Here is a 24,936-nt window from a genome sequence, read left to right on the forward strand (position 1 = left end):
AGGCAGTCAGCCCCCATACTGCTCAGGAGCCAGTACCAGGTTCTTACACAGGAGAACAATGAAGAAATACATCAGGATAAGACTTTGCCCACAAACAGCAACCTTGTACGCCCTCAGAGTCGTCCTGGATGGAGAAAGAAAAATGTTGTGAAAAAGAAATGGAGAGTGGTGGTTATGGGGGATTCCCTATTGAGAGGAACAGAGGTCACTATCTGCAGACGGGATATAACCTCAAGAGATATGTGCTGTGTTCCAGGTGCAAAAATTAAAGATGTGTCTGACAGGATTTCAGGACTCTTCAGATCTACTGATGACTACCCATTCCTGGTAAGGCCTCTTTCACACTTCAGTTTTTTAGAATCAGTCACAATCCGCCAGGTTTTGAAAAAAACGGATCCTCAATTTTCTTTTGAGGATCCGTTTTTTTTCTCCATTGACTTTCATTAATGGCGGATTGTGACGGATTGCTGTCCGTTGCATCCGTTTTTTTTGAGGATCCGCCAAAAGTTGCTGTCCGTCACCATCCTCAAAGATTTGAAAACGGAGCTTGCAAATTTTTTTTTTTCTGGCGTATCCTCCAGACACTCATTTAACCCGAAATTCTCTCTCTCTCTCTCTCTCTCTCTCTCTCTCTCTCGGCCAGCGGTTCCTTTAAATGTCCTCATTTTCAGGATCCGTCTGCAGTGACTTTGAAAGCTTAGGTAAGAAAGTGAAAGAACTGGGAGCGCAGGTTGTTTTCTCTTACATCCTCCCAGTGGATGGCCATGGAACAAGGAGGTGGAATAATATTCTGCAGGTGAACAACTGGCTACGTTGATGGTGCCGTCAGAAAGGATTTGGATTTCTGGATCACAGAGTTAATTACCTATAGGATGGACAACTTGTTAGAGATGGAGTGCACCTTAAGAAAACTGGAAAACATGTATTTGGAAGTCGCCTTGCTACACTTATAAGGAGAGCTTTAAACTAGAACAATGCGGGAAGGAAAGCAAAAGGCCAGAAAAAGCCATACACCTGACAAATGCTATTGAGAACTCTGCTATTAGAAGTGGGGAAAAAAGAACAAAGACGAAAAAATCTAAATAATAAAAATATTGGAGAAAGAGAAACCAATCACAAACTAAAATGTTTCTATACTAATGCACAAAGCATGGGCAACAAACAAGGAGAATTGGAACTACTAATGCAGGAAAAGAAATATGATGTCATTGGAATCACTGAAACTTGGTGGACAATACACATGATTGGAATACAACGCTAGAAGGATACAACTTATTTGCAAGAAACAGACTTGATACGAGGAGGAGGCGTCGCATTGTATGTTAGAAACGCGTATATCTGCACAGAGATTGAAGCTTCAGAGACTGAGAGTTCTGTGGAAACTGTTTGGGTAAGAATACAAGGACAGAACAATGGAAAGGACACCATTGTAGGCATTTACTACAGGCCGTCTGTGCAAGCTGAATATATGGATGAACTCTTTATGCATTAAATGGCCGAGTTTGCCAAAAAATATGACATTGTTATCATGGGAGATTTCAACTGTCCAGACATTTGTTGGAAATCTCTCTCAGGCAAAACTAACAGGTCAAGGAAATTCTTATCCTCTCTTGCTGACAACTTTATCTTCCAAAAGGTAGGGGAGAAACCAAGGGGAACTGCTACCTTGGATCTAATCCTTATAAACAGGGAGGAAATGGTTGAGGAGGTAAAAGTGTCTGGGACCCTAGGAGGTAGCGACCATGCTATTTTAGAATTTTGGATAACTAGAGGAGGAAGACCTGTGAAGACTCAGACATCAAGGTTAGATTTCAGAAAGGCAGATTTTAAAGGATTCCGAAAGAGAATTGGATGGATCCAATGGCTGGATATCCTTAAGGACAAAAATGTCCAGGAAGGATGGGAAATCTTGAAAAATGAAATTCTCAAAGCACAATTGTTAACAATCTCGAAAAGAGGGAAAAATAGGAAGTGTTTAAGGAAACCAGGATGGATGAATACAGAACTTAAGCACATGCTAAAAAGGAAAAAAGAAATGTTTATAAAATGGAAAGAGGGAGGCATATCTAAAGAAGAATGTAATGCTGACTGCAGAACCTGTAGGGCACGAATTAGATTATCTAAAGCTGACAATGAATTGAGGCTTGCAAGAGATGTCAAAAGCAATAATAAAGGATTTTGGGGATATGTCAAAAGTAAAAGAAAAGTCAAAGATGCTATAGGATTTTTAGAGGATAAAAATTATTAAATAGTAAGACAGGATGTTGAGAAGGCTGAACTTTTAAATTCCTATTTTGCATCTGTTTTCTCTCAGAATGGAAATGTAACATCAACTATTCTTCGCTGTCCTATTAAGGGAATAGTGGATTCCAGGATATCTATAAACAGAAATATAGTGAGGAAAAGCTTAGCTAGCCTAAATGAATTCAAGTCTCCAGGTCCAGATGAATTACACCCCAGAGTACTGAAGGAGATTGCAGAAGAAGTTTTTGAACCCCTCTCCATAATCTTTGAAAATTCATGGAGAACAGAAGAAGTTCCAGAAGACTGGAGAAGAGCAAATGTTGTTTCTATCTTCAAAAAGGGTAGAAGGTGGATCCAAGCAACTACAGGCTGGTGAGTCTGACTTCTATACCAGGAAAGATCTTTGATAGAGTTGAGCGATTTTTGCTTTTTTAGGGTCGAGTTTCATTTCATGAAACCCGACTTTTCCAAAAGTCGGGTCGAGCAAAATCGGCCGACTATAGGAAAAAGTCGGGGGTCCGACCAAAACACGAAACCCAATGTAAGTCAATGGGGAATTAAAGTCGGCAGTGAGAGGAGGACAGGAAACACACCTACAGTGCCCATTTGAATGCCAAAAGCATCAATTCTTCTTACTTAAGCTTGTCAACCTTAATTAACTTCATAATACAAGTTACGCACTAAAAAATGGGGGTTATGTGGCTAAAGTTGTGGGGGGTAGGGCTGGCTCCAGGTTTTCATGTGCCCTGGGCAAAAGAGCGCCCCTTTAACACATACCACAACTCATGATGCTCCGATACGGCAGAGAAATAGCGGTATAGTACAATGAAAAATACTTCACTTTTTACATCTCATGACGAGGCCCATCTATTTCTCCATACAGAATCATTGGTCCCATATAATGTTTGAAACAATATATGATGAGCTCCACATAATGCTACAGTATATGTTGGTCCCCATGGATGAAGCTCCACTGTCTTATGGGCCCAAATAATGCTCCAAACATAATGGGCCCCATTTCTAATGCTCTAGTGTATAATGGGCCCTGTAAATGCTGATCCAGTGTCTGATGTCCACCTTTGGAATGTTCCAGTGTATGGTGGGCCCCATCTAGCTTTCTCCAGAGTATAGTGCTCCCCAAAAATTGCTGTCCCAACATTGAAAACAATGAAATAAAAGTCTCCTCACTAGGGAATCCCTGTACTAGTCTGGACTCCTCGTCGTCCCCATCTTCCATCTCACTGCACAGTATTTCAACCTTGCAAGTGCTGTGATCCTGAGCAAGCAGGGGGGGCCCACTCGTTGGCGACGGCACTGGCACAGGGACCCTGATAGTACGGTGGTGTGTCTGACGGCGGGTGTGCCGAACCTGCACTTTCATCTGCAGCTTCCTCTTTGTCACCGTGTAAGATGGAACTGTATATGGGAAGGGTAACCTGAGTTTCATCAGGGTCAGATTCAGGCCGTGTAGCGTGCGAGGGGAATGTAGTGGTCTGGGTCAATGTACCAGCAGATTCATCGAGCAGTAGCTGGGCATCAGTGCACTTGTGTCGCCCCCAGGAGTACGGTCGCCACAGTGGCATTACCTTCCTCCTAGGGAGTGTGATGTCATGCTTGGGAGCAACGAAGGATCTCTCTAGCAGGTTAACTTTTTGGGCGGCGTTATTCCCACGAGTCACGACCCTCCAAACAGCGTTCATGAAGGCAAAGTGTTTGTTTTACGTGGGCAGTATGGTTGCAAAGCAGAACCTTAAAGGAATGTCCAGAAGGGCACCACCAGGAGTGGAGCCTACGGCGTAATTTGACTCAACATGGGCAACCTCAACCATCCAGCCACAAAAAGATGCACACATTGCAAGCTTAATTTTGTTAATGAACGAGACTCCGTCTTGCCCCGCGGTCCAAGACCGGCTTACTAGAGGGACACGCGAGGCTCTGGCATGTGAGATTGGCCAATAACTGGTGTGTCATGCCCTTATATGTCCATGGCTGCATGTGCGCTACACTGAAAAGGCCAGCGTTTGTCGCTTACAGGTGCAGATAATGCGCTGAACAACGTTAGTGATGGGGATCTGGGATTACAATTATTACCCGCGAACGATGATTTCCTGGTAAGTGCAGGTCAACTGCAGTTCCGGAATTAGGCCTAACCGTCATTCCTGAAAAAATAAAAAAACTTACGTGTGCAAACCACAGGTGCTGTAGCTTGCTTAACAGCTCGCCAGCCGTTCTCAGGCCCAGTATGGATTACACATGATTGCACAAAAGTGAGAAAGCGTACCGTATCCCCGGATAACATGTATGGCTAGCATAGTGTACACATTCAAAATATATGTGCATAGATCAGGAGGCAGGCTCAAACGGTGTCAGGCCCAGTATGGATTACACGTGATTGCACAAAGGTGAGAAAGGGTACCGTATCCCCGGATAACATGTATGGATAGCATAGTGTACACATTCAAAATATATGTCTATAGATCAGGAGGCAGGTTCAGACGGTGTCAGGCCCAGTATAGATTACACGTGATTGCACAAAGGTGAGAAAGGGTACCGTATCCCCGGATAACATGTATGGATAGCATAGTGTACACATTCAAAATATATGTCTATAGATCAGGAGGCAGGCTCAGACGGTGTCAGGCCCAGTATGGATTTGACAGTCCAGACTACACAGCGGAGGAGCAGGGAGAGGTAAAGATTGCAAATGCTGGGGCCCTGCCCAAGCAAGGGGGGCCCACTCGTGGGCATCGGTACTGGCACTGGGCCTCTCATAGTACGGCGGTGTGTCTGACGGCGGGTGTGCACCACCACCGTCAGAGACACTTGGATTGCACTATGAGGGACCCTGTGCCAGTGCCCGCGACCAAGAGTCGGTCTACTCACCTGTCCAGGGCAACGGCACTCGCACGGTTTCGTGCACTAGGTGGTGACCCCGGCCATGGGGGGGGGGGAGGCAGCACAGTCAGGGAGTTTTAGAAAGTGGCATATGTTGATGTTGGACATTCAGCTGATGCAAAAGGCGAAATTGTTCAAGTCCCAGGAAGAGGAGGACCAAAGCAAGCCATTTTTCTGTCACCCTATGTGTCATCAGGGGAAGGTGGGACAAAATCCTTGGAAACCCATGCATGGTTCATTTTAATGAAGGTTAGATCATCCACATTTTGGGTTGACAGGCGGGTCCTTTTTTCTGTCAGGATTGATCCAGCTACACTGAAGACTCTTTCCGATAGCACACTTGCAGCTGGGCAAGCGAGCTCCTGTAAGGCATATTGTGCCAATTCAGGCCAGGTGTCCAGTTTAGCGGCCCAATAGTCAAAAGGGAATGACCTGTGCGGGAGAACATCGATATGGGAGGAAAAGTAGTTTGTAACCATAGTTGACAAATGCTGTCTCCTGTCACTTTCCATCGATGCAGTATTACCAGTTGTGTGAGTGGTACTTGAAAAATCAGTCCACAACATTGTCATGAAACCCCTGTCTCCAACGCCACTTCTGCTGTGTGCACTACGAACACCTCTGCCAAGCTGCCCCCGGCCCGTACGGCTCGTGTGAGAACCATCACCGCTGCTGTGTGCTGGGAATGCCTCAACCAACCGGTTTACCAGAGTTGCTTGTTTATTAGCCAATATTAGGTCAAGGTTCTCGTGTGGCATGATGTTTTGTAATTTGCCTTTATAGCATGGATCCAGGATGCTGGCCAACCAGTAGTCATCATCGTTCATCATTTTGGCAATGCGTGGGTCCCTTTTTAGGATCTGCAAGGCATAATCTGACATGTGGGCCAATGTTCCGGTGTCAATGATGCACTGCGAGTGCTGGTTGGAGGAGCACTTTCTGGCAAATCCACATCCCTCCAGTCATGCACAAACCCTGTACCAGACCTTGCCACGCCAACATTTTCACTTGCCCCACGAGATGCATCCTCCTCCCCTAAGTAATCATCCCCATCATCATCATCCTCTTCTTCCTCCACCTCGTCCAGGAGAGGTCCCTGAGCAGACAATGGCTGAATGTCATCAAGGATTCCCTCCTCCTCTTCAACATTGGCTGCAGACGCCTGCTCCTTAAGGTGCGTCAAAGTTTGCATGAGCAGACACATAAGTGGGATGCTCATGCTTAGGATGGTGTCGTCTGCGCTTACCAGCCGTGTGCATTCCTCAAAACACTGAAGGACTTTACAGAGGTCTTTCAGCTTCGACCACTGCACACCTGTCAACTCCATGTCTGCTCTCAAAGTGCCTGGTCGTGTATCCTCCCACAAATGCATTATGGCCTGCCTCTGTTCGCACAGCCGCTCAACCATGTGCAGGGTGGAGTTCCACCTTGTTGCAATGTCGATAATGAGGCGGTGGTTGGGAAGGTGGAGCAATCGCTGCAGCTTCTGCATACAAATGGAGTGTACAGGTGACCGGCGGATGTGCGCGCACAGTCTTTGCACTTTCTGGAGCAGGGCTGTTAACTCCGGATAATTATTGAGGATGCACTGCACCACCAGGTTCAAGGTGTGAGCCAAGCAAGGTATGTGGCTGAGTTTTGAAAGGGCTATGGCTGCCACAAAATTACGGCCGTTATCACTAACTACCTTGCCTGCCTCAAGATATATACTGCCCAGCCATGACTCAGTTTGTCGCTGAAAGTACTCGGCCAACACCTCCGCGGTGTGTCTGTCGCCCAAACACATCATCTGCAACACAGCCTGCTGACGCTTTCCAATAGCTGCTCGATAGGGGGACACCTCGTGTGCAACAGTGGCAGCTGCAGATGGAGTGCTCATACGACTGCGCTCTGTGGACGAGCTTTCGCTTCTGGAGGAGGAGGAGGAGGGTCGAACGCCTACAGCCAACTGTTTCCTATACCGTGGGCTAGGCAGCACTGTCCCACCACCGCTGTCCCCTGTGGACCCTGCATCCACCACATTAACCCAGTGCGCAGTGATGGACACGTAACGGCCCTGGCCATGTCGACTGGACCATGCATCTGTTGTGAGGTGCACCTTTCCACTCACTGACTGCTTGAGTGCATGAACAATGCAGTCTTTCAAATGATGGTGGACGGCTGGGATGGCTTTGCGAGAGAAGAAGTGGCGACTGGGTAGGTCATAGCGTGGTACTGCATAGGCCATGAGTTCGCGGAAAGCTGCGCTTTCCACCAACTGATAGGGCATCATCTCTAACGAGATTAGTTTGGCAATGTGGGCGTTCAAACCCAGTGTACGCGGATGAGAGACTGAGTACTTTCTTGACCTACTCTTAGTCTCTGGGAGGGTGAGCTGGACTTGAGAGCTGCATATGGTGGAACTAGCGGTGGACAGGCCGGACTGAGAGAGGGTTGATGATGGTGATGGAGTTGGTGTTCTTTCTGATGGCCAAGATTCAGTCTTTTGTTGATATAACAGTGGGATTCCCTGACTGCTTTGGCCTTGCAACAACACCTCAACAATTACTGCTGTGCTAACCGGTGGGTTTACAGTGGGGGAAACAATGTATCGTTGCTGACTACCTTCTTTGTGATCAGTTGCACATGTGGTACTTGAGGTTTGGTGTTGTGTCCACGCTTGCAAGTTCATGCTGGTTAAATGTCTAAGCATGCAACTGGTATTCAGATTTTTCTGAATTTTCCCTCGGCTACAAGTCTTTGCGCACTTCTTACAGATAACCTTAGCCTGATCATGAGGATTTTGTTCAAAAAAGTGCCACACTGCACTCTTCCTACTTTGGATGACATTTTGCGGCCTAGCACGCTGTGCTATTTTGACCGTCTGGACAAGCTGTCCAGCAACTCTTTTGATTTTTGGAACCTGTCTTTAGAGTGCTTCGGGCCTGCCAGATAACAGCTGTTGCGCTGTCGATGTCTGCTGTCGATGCTCCTCCTCCTCATCTGAGCTATTGGAAGCAGCACCCTCTTCCCCCAATGGATGCCAATCTGGGTCAACAACTGGGTCATCCATCACCTCCTCTTCAATGTCATGTGCACCTTCCTCTGTGTCACCGTGTATGGTGGTATAGTATGCGGGAAAGGGCACCTGAGTCTCATCAGGGTCAGAATCTGGCTCATTACACTGTGAGGACAATGTAGTGCTCTGACTGAATGTACCAGCAGAATCATCTATCAGTGGCTGTGCATCAGTGCACTCCATGTCAGATTCATCTTGGCCTGGGTAATTCACCATTTCACTTGATAACCCAGGCATGGTATGTGAAAACAGCTCCATGGAGTAATCAGTTGTATGGCCTGCGTCATCCTTCAATCTTGGTTGGGGTGAAGGACACAAGGAAAGGTGTGGTTCATGAACATAACCCTCCAATGACGACTCAGTGCTTTTATTTTTTACAACTTCAGAAGATAGAGCTGGAGGCTGAGTCAGCAATGTAAGCCAAAACTTTTTCCTGATGCTCTGGCTTTAAAAGCGGTTTGCCAACTCCTACAAAACTAAGCCTTCGAGGCCTTGTGGAGCCAGACGATGACGCAGGCTCAACACCTCCTGCATTCGGTCCTATTTTGCTTTTGCCACTACCATCAGATCCACCACCAACACCATCATTATCAGCTGGCAAACCCCGCCCAATTCCACGGCCTCTTCCACCAGCCTTCCTCATATTTGGTAAAAATGTACACAAAATCCCACAAACTATTCAGTAATGTAAAACAAGGTACAAGGTGTATATAGGACAGGGGAGATGTAGAATTTCTGAACACACCTGTGGACACTGTTGGATTGTGTGAGGCCCAGTTAATATCACACCGCTATGTCGCAGGCTCAATGTCACAGGTGTGAAAAATGTCACTATAGGACAGGGGAGATGTAGAATTTCTGAACACACTTGTGGACACTGTTGTGTGAGGCCCAGTTAATATCACACCGCTATGTCACAGGCTCAATGTCGTAGGTGTGAAAAATGTCACTATAGGACAGGGGAGATGTAGAATTTCTGAACACACTTGTGGACACTGTTGTGTGAGGCCCAGTTAATATCACACCGCTATGTTACAGGCTCAATGCCGCAGGTGTGAAAAATGTCACTATAGAACAGGGGAGATGTAGAATTTCTGAACACACTTGTGGACACTGTTGTGTGAGGCCCAGTTAATATCACACCGCTATGTGACAGGCTCAATGTTGCAGGTGTGAAAAATGTCACTATAGGACAGGGGAGATGTAGAATTTCTGAACACACTTGTGGACACTGTTGTGTGAGGCCCAGTTAATATCACACCGCTATTTCACAGGCTCAATGTCGTAGGTGTGAAAAATGTCACTATAGGACAGGGGAGATGTAGAATTTCTGAACACACTTGTGGACACTGTTGTGTGAGGCCCAGTTAATATCACACCGCTATGTCACAGGCTCAATGTCGCAGGTGTGAAACACGTCACTATAGGACAGGGGAGATGTAAAATTTCTGAACACACTTGTGGACACTGTTGTGTGAGGCCCAGTTAATATCACACCGCTATGTTACAGGCTCAATGTCGCAGGTGTGAAAAATGTCACTATAGGACAGGGGAGATGTAGAATTTCTGAACACACTTGTGGACACTGTTGTGTGAGGCCCAGTTAATATCACACCGCTATGTCACAGGCAGAAATTGGCTAGTGTATGACAAACTACAAGGTGTATATAGAATTGAGCAGAATAGGAATCTCCCTAGAGTGTAGTTCTGTAAGAACGGAACATGTCCTCGACTTATCCTTACAGAGTGACACACAGATAGCTTCGCTGAGAGAGGAGCGTGCACGTACACCGCTGTCCGGTGTCCGTAAAATTGTCAAGCTCCGTGTTTTTTAAGTATACGGACTGACACACACTGTCTCTCTATAGTTTTGAATGTGATCAAACAGCAAATATACTTAACTGTTTGAAAAGCAGACAAAACTAGAAGGTGTAGGTCTGTAAGAACGGAACATGTCCTCGACTTATTCTTACAGAGTGACACACAGATAGCTTCGCTGTGGCCGTGATAACAGCCATTACACGGTACTGTGTGAGGAGCGTACACCGCTGTATGGTGTGAAAAAATGCACGCTCAGTACCTCACCAGGACAAAAAAAAAAATTTGGATTGCTTTTAAAAAAGCAGTTTGCAGAGCAGTGGGAAAACAGCAATGCAGCTATCAGGAAGCCTTATAAGGCAGCCTTACAACCAACACAGCTGATCCAGCAAAATATAGCCTCCAATTGCATTGCACACACAGTGACTGGTGTGTTGAACAGGCAAAATCGCTAGCAGCAGAAGCAGTTTTTGGTGTCTTCTTCCCTGCCTAACGCTCTCCCTACAGAATCAGCAGCAGCAGCAGCTCTCCCTATTCTGAGATCAGCATGAGTAACATGGCGGTCGGCGTGCACGCCCTTTTATACCACCTGTGACGCCCCCAAAGCAAGCCAATCACTTGCATGCCCTTCTCAAAGATGGTGGTGACCCCTGCCTATATCATCACGTTGCCAACAGTGTCCGTGGATCCTGATTGGCTGAAAAAGGGCGGAAAACAAACTTTTCTAACGCGACTTTGGCGCTAAAGTCGCCGAGCTCGTGGCCGACCTCACCCTAGGGTCGGGTTTCGTTTCATGAAACCCGACTTTACCAAAAGTCGGCGACTTTTGAAATTTTTCGACCCGTTTCGCTCAACTCTAATCTTTGAACAAATTATTAAACAACATGTATGTCAGTACCTGGATAAGAATGAAGTGATTAAACAGAGTCAGCATGGGTTTGTAACTAATAAGTCATGTCAGACTAACTTGATTTGCTTCTATGACAGAATCACTGATTGGGTGGATCAGAGAAATGCTGTAGATATAGTATATCTTGACTTCAGCAAAGCATTTGACACAGTATCTCACACAATCCTTATTGAAAAAATGACTAAGTATGGAACGGACAAGGCAACTGTTAGGTGGATTCATAACTGGCTTAGTGATCGGACCCAAAGGGTGGTCTTAAATGGCTGCAAATTCAGTTGGAAGAATGTCTCAAGTGGGGTACCACAGGGCTCTGTCCTGGGCCCTGTATTGTTCAACATCTTTATTAATGATTTAGATGAAGGAATTGAGGGTAAACTGATTAAATTTGCTGATGACACAAAGCTAGGAGGGATAGCTAATACTAGAGAACAGAGAGAAGATTCAAAAAGATATAAATAAACTGGAGCAGTGTGCAGCAACTAACAGAATGTTTTTATAACAGGGAAAATGCAAAGTACTACATCTGGGCAATAAAAATGAAAAAAGCATATACAGAATGGAAGGAATAGGGCTAAGCAACAGCACATGTGAAAAAGACTTGGGTATACTAATAGATCACAGACAGAATATGAGTCAACAGTGTGATGCAGCAGCAAAAAAGGCAAATGCAATTCTAGGATGTATTAACAGAAGCATACAGTCTAGATCACGTGAAGTCATTATTTCCCTCTACTCCTCTGTGGTCAGACCTCATCTGGAATATTGTGTCCAGTTTTGGGCACCACATTTTAAATAAACATCAACAAACTGGAGCAAGTTCAGAAAAGAGCGACCAGAATGGTGACCGGTCTGCAAACCCTGTCTTATGAGGAAAGGTTGCAGGATTTGGGAATGTTTAGTTTGCAAAAGAGAAGACTGAGAGGAGACTTAATAGCTGTCTACAAATATCTAAAGGGCTGTCACATTGTAGAAGGATCAACTTTATTCTCATTTGCACAAGGAAAGACTAGAAGCAATGAGATGAAACTGAATGGGAGGAGACACAGATTAGATATTAGAAAAAACTTTTTGACAGTTAGAGTGATCAATGAGTGGAACAGGCTGCCACGAGAAGTGGTGAGTTCTCCTTCAATGGAAGTCTTCAAACAGAGGCTGGACAGACATCTGTCTGTGATGATTTAGCGAATCCTGCTTTGAGCAGGTGGTTGGACCAGATGACCCAGGAGGTCCCTTCCAACTCTACGATTCTATGATTCTATGATTCTATGACTTAGGATAAAAGCCAAGCCAGAATCTCAATTTGCAGACACTGTGCTTCGGGTTACTGCTCCTCGTCAGTGCAAAGTGTGAGATCTGGTTTGGCTGTGAGAGAGGCGTCTGACCAATATCCAAGAAGTATCATTTCTTCTTGCGGAGAATGACATGCTAAGCATGTCGAGATGAGGAGACTTAAAGCCGCAATGCTCCTCTGGGCTTGGCTTTTGTCCTAAGTCATGTAAAAAGGCTCGCTCCCCTGGGAAGTTTGCCAATTTTGCAAATTATCTCTTCAGAGAGGAAGAGGACAAGAACTCTAGTGCCACCTATTGGAAGTAGCAATCCTAAAAGTCAATGTCAACCCTTTAACGAGCCTTGCTACATGACTTAGGATAAAAGCCAAGCCAGAATCTCAATTTGCAAACACTGTTTTTTTTTCTTTTTTAAAAAACCATTCAGGTTAGTTATAAACAACTCAATATAAGCTCATCAACTGAAACATCGTTGTTTCAACTCTCTTCATCATGGTTCATATTTATTTTAGTATAGCAAACCAAGGGTATGCACAAAAAACATCCTAAACATCACTAAAATTCACTGATATTTGATCAGGCGCTGCCATTTTTTAAATTTCCAGACACCCTCTGCATCAGAACCACCACCGCCTTCGCTGTCTAATTTATAAATCAAGTATAATCTAGAAAGGATCAGCCCGACACACTTATTGACAGATACATGCTTCTCTTTGAAAATTCCTAAATTCATCACATCCCACAAACTCTGCATCACACAAGTCATATTTAACCATAGGATTCTATTTTTCACACGACCACATGCACCAATTCCAAACATCGCAACATGCCAGTCAATAAAACTCACACCCGCTAACTCCTTGCACAACCCACCTACACTCTTCCACACACTGCACGCGTAATCACAGTCCCACATAGTATGCCACACAGTCTCACATCCACCACATCCTTCCCTCGAGCACACATCCGTTCTGGTCAGACCTCGTCTCTTCTGAACCTGTCGCACAGGCAAAATATTGTGCAAGGACATCCATACAATATCCCTTTGTCTATTAGACATCCCGTGCGTTCCCAAACTCTTCCATGCAACCAAAACTTTACTCCCTCTCAACCCCACAATATTACATTCCACATCATTCTTACGTGTTATTTTATTCACATTCTTAGCCATTCTAAAATCATTCATCGGCGCACTCAGTAAATCATGCTTCCTCACAAACTTCTCAATCACCTCATACCAGACCGGACACTTGAAAGCAACAGGCACTCTAGCATCCCTCTTTCTCCAACATAAGCCATATAACATCCAACCAGCAGAATAACTTGCCATATACGCTCCCTTATTCCCTTTATTTAGCAAAATAGCAACAGTTTTGATATGCTGAAGCCCCAGAAATATCTCAATGTTTGGAAAGGCCATGCCACCATGGTCACACACCTTAAAAAGACTTTCTCTCATAAGTTTCTCTATTTTACTGCTCCAGAAAAAAGTAAAAACTAACTTTTCAACTCTTTATTGTCCTATATGACGGTGGAAAAACTGTTGCAATAAAAAGCAAAATCGGAAGAATCACTGCTTTTATGACCAAAATCTTACCACTCAAGGTCAAGTCTCTCAGTCGCCAAAAATTGAACTTGCGCTCTATGCACAATCCACACTCCTCCCAGCTCTCCTTATCTTCCAAGTCCTTATTAAATAATACTCCCAGCACTTTGATAGCACCCTCCTCACACTTTACCCCCTCCATTTTAACCCTGTCATCCCCAAACATTTAAAACTACATTTATTCCAATTCAATCTAAAGCCAGATGCACCACAGAAAAACTCCTTAAGCAACTTAACCCTACCCATAGACGCAACACTTTCACTCACAGTCACAACATCATCCATATATTCAAGAACTTTCACATGCTTTCCACCACTCCCAGATGCCAACAAACCTCGCATCATTTTATCATGTCTCACCAAGCACAGCAAAGGTTCAATCACACATACAAACAAGACAGGGGACATGGGACACCCCTGCCTTACACCAGACTTAATATTCACTTTCTCACTCAACCATCCATTAACAAGAAACTCACTTGACACACAATCATACAAAGACATTATCCCATTCACAAATTTTTGAGGAAATCCCATTCTCTCCAGAACTTTAAACAAAAACACATACGAAACCCTATCAAACGCTTTCTCAAAATCAATTGACAGAACCATACACTTCCGTTTCCTTCCCATGAGGTCTCCAATCAAATCCCTTAATAACAATAAGTTACCACTCATACTTCTTCCAGGCACAGCACACACTTGATCCTCATCCACAACACTACCAATCACCTCACGCATACGATTCGCCAACAATTTGCTATAGATTTTGTTATCTGCATTCAACAATGTTATAGGTCTCCAATTCTCTAAACACTTTCTCTCACCTTTCTTATGCACAAGCACAACCACACTCTCTTTCATTGATTCACACAACTTACCACTCTCCCACATATACTTACATATCTCAGTCAAATCAGCACCCAGAAAATCCCACGCCTTCACATAGAATTCTACCGGCAATCCGTCTTTACCTGGTGTCTTATTCTTTTTAGCACTCTTCATCACGTTTTCTACTTCCATAATTACGTCCTCATTCAAAATATCATATTCTCCACTATCCAACTTGTTCTCTAACCCATTCAGCACTTCTGAAACAAGATCAGAATCAATCCATTTTTTATCATATAACTTGCTATAGAACCTATTCACCTCCTTTATCACATTCTCACCTGACACACACAAACCATTCCTATCCAGGATTTTATCCATATCAACCTTTCTCCCATTCATTTTCCTAAAAAAGAACCTCGGTCACTTTTCATCTTTCTCAAGATGTCAAGATGTTCTATTTTGGTGCGATAGATGATTTATTTCCATTTTTCATCCATAACATGCTTTAATTCACTCTTTTTATCTCAGCCAGCAGATCAGACACATTATTATTATTATTATTATTATTTATTTGTACAAGTTTCCACAACAAATTTACAATGACAAACTGGTACAAAGGGGAGAGGACCCTGTCCTTGCGGACTTACATTCTACGGGATAGCGGGGAAAAGACAGAAGGTTGGGGGTGCAGCAGCTCTGGTGGTGATGAGGCGGCAGCTCAGGCGGTGGTGAGGCGGCAGAATGGTTATTGCAGTCTGTAAGCTTTCCTGAAAAGATGGGTTTTCAGGTTCCGTTTGAAGGATCCGAGGGTGGTGGATAATCGGACGTGTTGAGGCATGGCATTCCAGAGGATAGGGGATATTCGGGAGAAATCTTGGAGGCAGTTGTGTGAGGAACGAATAAGTGTGGAGGAGAGTAGGAGGTCTTGGGAGGATCGAAGAGTATGTGAGAGAAGATATTGGGAGATTAGTTCAGAGATATAGGGAGGGGAAAGGTTGTGGATGGCTTTGTAAGTCAGTGTTAGTAGTTTGAACTGGATTCGTTGGGGAATTGGAAGTCAATGGATGGATTTGCAGAGGGGAGAGTCAGGGGTGCAATGTTTGGAATTGTGCATGTGGTCGTGTGAAAAATAGAATCCTATGGTTAATGATGACTTGTGTGATGCAGAGTTTGTGGGATGTGAGGAATTTAGGAATTTCAAAGAGAAGCATGTATCTCTGAATAAGTGTGTCGGGCTGATCCTTTCTAGATTTTACTTGATTTTTAAATTAGACAGCGAAGGCGGTGGTGGTTCTGATGCAGATGGTGTCTGGAAATTTAAAAAATGGCAGCACCTGATCAAATATCAGTTAATTTTAGTGATGTTTATTGATGTTTAGGATGTCTTTGTGTATACCCTTGGTTTGCTATACTAAAATAAATATGAACCATGATGATGAGAGTTGAAACAACGACGTTTAAGTTGATGAGCTTATATTGAGTTGTTTATAACTAACCTGAATGGCTTTAAAAAAAAAAAAAAAAAAAAAAAAAGAATCACAGTGTCTGCAAATTGAGATTCTGGCTTGGCTTTTATCCTAAGTCATGTATCTACTAGGCATTGTACGGCATGGCCTTCAAACTCTGACGATATCACTGGACACTTCGCAATCAGATCTTCGAGACTTCTACCACGCCACCTCGTGGTTTCTGGCTCCAAGAGGTATCCCCCCAGCTCAGAGCCCTCTAGTTTAATTGCCGCCGGGGTGGGTATCTCGGGCGAGGTGGCCAGGTTCTCCACATTCATAACATTCCCGAGGCCGTGGCTGCCGACTGCCCCTGGGATTGCGGGGACCCCAGGGCTCCGGACCTGCACCAGGCCATTCACTTGTGGCCTCGGCCTCTCTTCACCTCGGCCAGTTCACTCCTGATGTTCTTCAGCTCCCGTTTCTTTTCTTCCACCCATTGGGGCTCTCCACTGTCATTCTCGGAGACTTCCGTGCTCCGGACCTTCCCCACGGGGACTGTCAGCCCTTGTTTCTGCTCCCACGCGCGCCTGACTCCCCACCTCGGAGAAAGCCATACCCGGGTTTACCCGGACTGGCTCCCGTAATGCCTGCTTAGTCAGAGGGTCTCGGAGTCCAGTCACTAAAAGGTCACGTAGGGTGATGTCGATCGGTCCCACACCTATGCCGTCCTTCCGCTCGATGGCCGTGTATAATTCCTGATGGACGTTCATGTACTGGGTGACTGGTTCTCCTTCCCCTTGCATGCGACTGAACAACCAGGATCTCAGCTCCCCTACTTTCGTCGGGTCCCCATGAGTCTCCTCCAATATCTGTAAGACCCTAACAAAGGTGTTGCGCTGTCCTGGGGTTCTCAACATGATGGAATCCCAGGCCTCCCCGTCCAATGCCATAAGGGCTACCTCTGCTTCTAAGTTGGTGGTCATCGGGTGCATTCTAAACAGCCCTCGCATCTGTTCTGTCCAGCTCCACAGCATGGTATTGGTGCCGGAGAACCTAGGAAGGTTGCTCAGCATAGCCCCAAAGGCTATACTGGATCAGGGGCCACCGTTGCCCCCTGAGTCAACGGCCCCTCCTTGGCCTGTGGCATCTCCACTCACGCTCGGAGACTGCATCCTGCCGACTACGCCAAATGTACTAATCGCAGGTACGCGGGATGCGGTGATGAGACGGGAGATGGGATGAACTTAAGATGCAACTTTTTATATATATGTATACCTATAGGGCTATCTTGAGCAACCAACAAACTAACAGTTATCCTCACAGGGATCAAAACAAGAATACACTGGTAACACGAGCACGACTACCTGGTCAAGACCGGTCACTATAGGGCCGCGGTATTGCTAACTACGGGTCCAGGGTATTAACTACAATGTGTCACTTATCGTCTCTGATGTCCAGCAGAGTGGTGGTCGGTACTGCTTTGGCATTTCGGTCGCTGGGCCCAGCCGATGAGGATCTGGCGGAGACTTCTGGCGTTCCTACGCCCAGGCGAAGCGGGGGCACAGAAGGCCCCTGAAGAGTTCCTCTGCATTGCGCCTCCCAGGCCGGAAACGGGCCGCGGGCTGGAGTGGAGCTGCGGTGACCGCGGGCGCAGTGGGCAGGCCGCAGCCGCGAGCTGGAGTGGAGCTGCGGCGGCCGCAGGCGACTGCGGGCAGGTCACAGCTGTGGGCTGGAGTGGAGCTGTGGCAGCTGGCAGGCCGCAGCCACAGGCTGTAGTGGGGCTACTGCGGCCGCAGGCGGCAGCGGACAGGCCGCAGCTGCGGGCTGATGTTGAGCGGTGGCGGCCGCGAGGAGCGCGGTCGAGCGGTCGTGTCTCTCTGCTGGACGGCTCAGTGCCATCTCTCTCCTGTCTGCGGTGAGTCTCTCTCCAGTCCCTCCAGTCGCTGCTCTCTTCTTCTAGCTCTGGCTCTCTGGCGCCCTCTAGCTCTTTCTCTCCTGCTCTGCCGAGTACCCCCTGCTGGCGTCCTCAGCCCCCTTTATGCTTGCTCCATCCCCATCCCTTCTAGAACTCTCTCTGGTGCGTCCTCTAATTATGTTCCCCAGAAACAGTCCCCCTAGGAACCTTGGTAACAGTTCCTTTGCTCCGGCCCGGTTACACAGCGGGGATTCCTCCTCCTACACTAATGACACATATCCATGTGTCAGGTGTCATCACTGTGCACCTGCGCAGAATGCATTTTGTCCATGCTGCACAAAAAAAAACCCTTACATGTCTGAGGGTTTTTGCGAGGAAACAAGGGCCTTGTGAAAAACATGACATGCTCATCCCCATTGAATACAATGGGTGTGCGTATGTATGTATTTGCAGTCCTAAAAAAATGGACTGCATACGGACATAAAAACACACGTGTGAAGAAGGGCTAATACATGTATTTTCCATACATTTAGAGGCTTTGCAGCATTAAGAACTGAATTGTGTTGGAAAATTCGGTGAATATAGAATATACAAATTTCAAAAGATCAGCTCATCTCTAACCGCAGATAATGCAACTGAAAAAAACTGGAAAATTATGTTCTTGTTTAGCACAGTGTTTGTGTTAGTATCTGTTCATAATGATACCACCATTAATTAAATGACAAATTAGCAGCATATTATTTAAAATAAATAGAATATCGGAAATGCAGTGTTGTTCCAAATTGTGATGCGCTTTTAATTTTATTGCTTTTATAGATTGATGAAGATAAACGACGTGAATCTTTACCAAGAATCAGAAGAGGAAAATATGATAAAAAGGTAATTTGTGCTATGTAAACTCAACATTAGAGATGGGTGACTTTTCCTTTTTAGGGTCGAGTCAGGTTTCATGAAACCCGACTTTCTCAAAAGTTGAGTTGAACGAACAGTAAACACACCTACATGCCAGACCGCTTTTTTTTAAAGTGCGCGAAATCTCTCTCTCTCTCTCCTGTTTCGCTCAACTACTCAACATAATTCTTTTTTTGTGTTCAGGCTGCTTTTTCCCTATTACGACATGTGCTATATACGCTCCTCAAAACTAAAATTGCAGCACTATGAAGGAAAAGTGGAAACATGGAAGTCACAGAATTGAAAGACATGTTAATGATTAGCAAGGAGCGAACGTGCTCAGTGACACTCGGATATCACTCGAGTATTAGGGTGCTCAAATGCGCTTGTCACTTGGTAAGCATTAACCGGTGTTTGATTTCAAACTCGAATATCTGCTCCACATGTTTGGTGCCTGTTACACAGCCAATAAGCATGCGGGGATTGCCTGCACGTTAGCGTAATGCCATAGCCATCTTGGTTGTGGCATTACTGTGATTTGTTGGCCAGTCGCCGCCAGGCTTGGCACACTGACACCATTGCACAACTCTGTGACAGTTGATATTGTGGAAGTGCTGATGTTGGTGCATGCAAAAGCCAAGGATGTGGGGCAGGTGGGACTACACCTGCTTCTGGAACACAAGAAACATGCCTATCCAGGACAGCTATCTTCCTGTTCCACTTTGCAGTGAGGCACAGTACACCACTTCTGAAGCGAGTGCAGTGCGGACATGTGATTGATTGGATAGCAGATAATGCTTCCAGCATACTTGGCAGCACCACTGAGTCTTTCACATGGTCCAGTCTCATCAGTCTACAGTCTGGATCACTTAATTCTCACACTTATCCTCTTTCCTCCCACCATGTTTATTCCCAGGAAACTAATGTTCCCTGTTATGAATGGGTCACTGAGGAGGATAGCAGGACCGGGCTAAGCCACAGAAAACCAGAGAGGTTGGTAACTAAGCAGATTGCAGACCCCTGATCCTATCCACACAACTAGCAGTAGCCGTGGAGCATACCTACGATGCCCTAGATGCCTCAGCACAGCCAGAGAGCTAACTCAGCCTAAAGCAAGAAATGAGAAATCTAAACTGCCCCGGAGCAGACCCCAAAGGAATAGATAGCCCCCAAACATATATTGTAGGTGAGACAAGATGAAAACACAAATGCAGGCAGAAAAATAGACTGAGCAAACGATGGGGCCCACACTGACTAGACAGGAAAGGAAAGACACTGTCTGCAATCATGTAAAAAACCCTGAGAAAACCAACACGTCTGATGCACAAAAATACACTGAAGTCACACGACTTCGCCTCCACTATATCAGCACTCTGGTATATACTGAAAGCAAAGCAAAAAGAGACCAATATAACAGGGGACAGAACAAACTGACACAAGCAGTAACATATGGGCGGTGATCCAGCACAGCCCCAGCAGGAGCAAGCTGACCCACACAAAGCAGAGATAGACAAAACCAGATCAAATGCAAAAAGATTAGCAAATGAACCACTTAGCTGAGCCATGCAGGAACAGAGCAGGAGGTATCAGACCTCAGAAGGCACATGAAGAAAATCACCAGCAGGGATTGAAGGAAGTCAGCTGTCTTAAATACACCAGTCAGAAATCCCAGATCTCCAATCATCATCATCATTATCAGGTGGCAAGCCTCTGTCAATCTGACCACCTCCACTACCTCCAGTAACCACCAGAGGGAGTCCGGAAAGAACTTGCAACACCTCTGTCAATCTGACCAGCTCCACTACCTTCAGTAACCACCAGAGGGAGCCCAGAAAGAGAATTCACAACAGTTCCCACACTAGGACACTCCAAGGAGCTCTTTACAATTTCACTTTCAGGTTGTGGCCTTTCATCCTGCATGTTCTAATAAGGATAGGAGGAGATGCTGTTTAGCGATGCACAAATCTTAGAGCAGCCACGATCACAAGAAAATGTCAGTGGGGAATGGCAAATTTTGTCTATGGAGGAAGGTGGTGGGGGATGATTACCCAACCTGGGAGTGTGGCATACAGAGGGAGGCCAGCAGTGCTAAGGGGGAGGGATCCGCAGCACCAAAACTGGCAGGAAGAGGCTGTGGGAAGATCACAGGGAGAAGGCAAGCAACTGTTCTGCAGAGCAACGACACTCCTGAATGTCTCCGTCAAAGAGTTAGGTTGCAAATTACTATTTTTTTTTGTCTCAGTACTCTTTAAAAAAGTCCCAGACTGGAGAACACCTCCCCAGTTTGGGACTTTTTTTAAAGAGAGTTCTGAAACAAGCATATGGTCATTTGCAACCTGTGCCATGCCAAGATCAACAGGGGCCTGACCAGTAAGAGCCTAACCACCACCAGCATGATCAGTCACATGTCACCCAAGCACCTGACTCGGTGGACTGAACTCCTGGGTCTACGATTGGTGCCAACTCTTCCCCTGTGCTATGTGATTCCCAGTCCCATGTCCACCCTGCACCTGTCCTTGCACATTCTGACACATCATCAGGCACTTTCAAATCCTTGTTCCAGCAAAGAGGTCTGCTGTCTCTACCCCGGGCCTTGGAACAAAAGAGAAAGTTTACAGCCATCCACCCACCGACCCAAAGGACAACGGGCACACTTCCAGGCTGCTTGGTGTGGAAATGTTGCCGTTTAGACTTGTTGACATAGAGCAGCAGTTCTCAACCTGTGGGTCGCGACCCCGGCGGGGGTCGAACGACCAAAACACAGGGGTCGCCTAAAGCCATCGAAAAATACATATTTACGATAGCTTTAGCTGCTGAGAAGTCATACTACCATCTGCAGCAGCGCTATTCAGCTATGTAGTATGTATGTTGTATGTCTGAAACATGTTTTATGTATGTTGTATGTCTGTAGTATGTACTATGTATGTATGTTGTATGAATGTAGTATATATGTAGTATGTATGTTGTATGAATGTAGTATATATATGTATGTATGTTGTATGAATGTACTATATATGAAGTATGTATGTAGAATGTATGTATGTAGTATGTATGTATGTATGTTGTATGAATGTAGTTTATATGTAGTATGTATGTATTATGTAGTATGTATGTATGTTGTATGAATGTAGTATATATGTATGTTGTATGAATGTAGTATATATCTAGTATGTATGCATGTATGTTGCATGAATGTAGTATGTAGTATGTATGTATGTATGTATGTTGTATGAATGTAGCATATATGTAGTATGTATGTTTTTTTTTACATTCAACACATTAGCCGAATGATGGGACTACTACTGTCACATCATTGGCTAATGTGTCAGTCACTATCATTGTAGCAGGCATAGCCCGATGGGACTTGTAGTCCCATCGGACGATGCCTGCACACACACACAACCCCCGGCAGCCCGCACAGACCCCCGGCAGGCCCACACAGACCCCTGGCAGCCCGCACAGACCCCTGGCAGGCCCGTACAGACCCTGCCCGCACACACAGACACGCACAGTGTCTGCCCACTCACCGCCCACACTCTTCCCCCCTCCCAAACTGGATGTGCAAGTAAAGAAAGGGTTTATTTTAATTCCGATATTTGTGCCCCATTGACTTCATGGGTTTCCGGTATCAGAATCGGCGATACCCGATACTTTTTGGGTATCGGTCCCATCCAATCTGATCCGATACTTCACAATATCGGATGGTATCGCTCAACACTAGCGATAAGGCATCAGCCTTGACATTCTTAGACCCTGGACGAAATGTAATCGTAAACTGAAAACGGGAAAAAAAAAGTGACCAACGGGCTTGTCTGTGTGTTAGTCTTTTAGCAGACTCAATGTATGACAAATTTTTGTGATCCGTGATCACCGTAACCGGGTAACTGGCCCCCTCCAAAAAGTGCCTCCATTCTTCAAACGCCAATTTGACTGCAAGAAGCTCTCTATTGCCTACATCGTAATTTCTTTCCGCAGCAGAGAACTTCTTGGAAAAGAAAGCACATGGCCTGAGGTTGGTTAGAGTGGCAGGCCCTTGGGACAACACCACCCCCACCCCCACCTCAGAGGCGTCCACTTCCACGACAAATGGTTTGGACGGATCTGGCTGTACTAACATGGGAGCAGACATAAAGCTTCTTTTCAGGGTCGCAAAGGCCTCTTTTGCGAGCGAAGACCAGTTTCTCACATCCGCACCTTTACAAGTAAGATCTGTGAGTGGTTTGACCACCTGTGAAAACCCCCGAATAAATTTGCGGTAATAATTGGCGAACCCCAAGAAGCGCTGAAGACCCTTAAGGTCTCGGGGTTGCACCCAATCCGCAATGGCCTGCACCTTCTTGGTGTCCATGCGAAAACCCTCACAGGACACAATTAATCCCAAAAAAGACAATTCTTGAACAAAAAACACACATTTCTCCAATTTGGCATACAGATGATTTTCCCTCAGTCTTTGGAGAACGGTTCGTACATGATTCAGATGAGATTGACTGTCGGGAGAGTATATCAGAATATCGTCTAAGTAAATAACAACAAAACGACCAATGAGATCCGAGAATACCACGTTGATGAAATTCTGAAATATGGCTGGGGCATTGGTAAGACCAAACGACATGACTAAATTTTCAAACAGTCCTTCGGTCGTGAGGAACGCGGTTTTCCATTCATCCCCCTCCCGGACCCTTATCAAATTATATACCCCCCGAAGATCCAGTTTGGAGAACAATTTTGTCCCTGAAAGTTTGTTACACAAAGCGGGAATTAACGGAAGGGGGTACATATTTCGTACAGTAATTTTGTTGAGCTTACGAAAATCGAGGCAGGGACGTAAACCACCATCTTTTTTCTTTACAAAAAAAAACCCTGCCACCACAGGTGAGACTGAGGGACGTATGAGTCCTTTGCAAAGACTGTCAGCAATGTAATCTTTCATGGCCAAGCGCTCAGGGCAAGATAAATTAAACAGACGGGCTTTAGGCAATTTAGCCCCCGGGACTAACTCGATAGCGCAGTCAATGGGTCTATGTGGCGGCAACGTCTCGGCCTCGCTTTCAGAGAACACATCTTCGAATTCTTTCAGGTACTCCGGAATACCTTCCAGCTCGACAGATGACACAGATACAGATTTAACAGGTTCAACCAATAGTGCAGACTTATCACATAACATCGAATCATTAAACCTCCACTGAACAATCTCCCCGTTTTCCAGTTAATGACTGGGTTATGGTGCTGTAACCAGGGCATGCCCAACACCAATCCTGCTGGTAGATTGTCCAGAACCAAACAACTTAATTTTTCCACATGGGTAGCGCCCACTTTGAGCGAAAACAAGTCAGACATAAAGAGAATTCCCTCTTTAGTGAGGGGGGAGGAGTCAATGGCCACCACTTTGATCGGAACCTTAAGACTAACTGTCCCTATCTTACAGCGTGTGACCAATTAGGAGTCAATGAGATTGATGGATGATCCACAGTCCACGAAAGCTGTAGAGGGAAAACAACAATCGTCCACTAACAGTTCCACATGAAGCAACACCTTAGAATATGAGGAAAAGGGTACCTGAGGGCCTGAGTAGTCTCCCCGCTGACTAACCAGACCTAGTCGTTTCCCGTCGACCGGGTTGAGGATGGACAATCAGGACACTCCCTTTTCCAATGTCCTGTTTTACCACAGTAGAAGAATAACTGCTTTTCTCTCCAACGTTGTCTCTCCTTTTCCTTCAGGGAGAGAGCCCCTATGTCTAATAGCACAGAAACAGTCTCTTTTCCACTAGGGAACAATGGAGTCTCCGCCTGCATCACCCCCTGGCCCGCAGCCTGCGGTCCATCCGGACGGCCTGGGCCATGGCGTCCTCGAGTGAGTTAGGCGGGGGATGTAATGCCAAGGCATCCTGTCCCCCGCTCGGAGAAGCCTCTGCGAAAGAGTCCTCGGAGTGCGTCGTCGTCCCAAGAGACCTCTGCGGCCCAGTGGCGGAATTCTGTACAAAACCACTCAGCCGAGTGTTTCCCCTGACAGACACTCATCACCATGTCCT

At 45.8% G+C, this 24,936-nt stretch overlaps 1 protein-coding gene across 1 annotated transcript in view; it reads left to right on the plus strand.

Moving 5' to 3' along the window:
• Positions 1–24,936, plus strand: part of GUCY2C (guanylate cyclase 2C) — a 1,090,166-nt gene that overhangs the window by 467,537 nt on the left and 597,693 nt on the right. The window contains exon 13 of the mRNA XM_073586670.1: positions 18,831–18,893. Within this exon, the coding sequence (XP_073442771.1) occupies positions 18,831–18,893 (63 nt within the window). The remainder of the gene's footprint in view (positions 1–18,830; positions 18,894–24,936) is intronic.

This window comes from Dendrobates tinctorius, unplaced genomic scaffold (assembly GCF_039654945.1).
Source record: "Dendrobates tinctorius isolate UK_male_01 unplaced genomic scaffold, ASM3965494v1 ptg000094l, whole genome shotgun sequence".
Classification (NCBI taxonomy): Eukaryota; Metazoa; Chordata; class Amphibia; order Anura; family Dendrobatidae; genus Dendrobates; species Dendrobates tinctorius.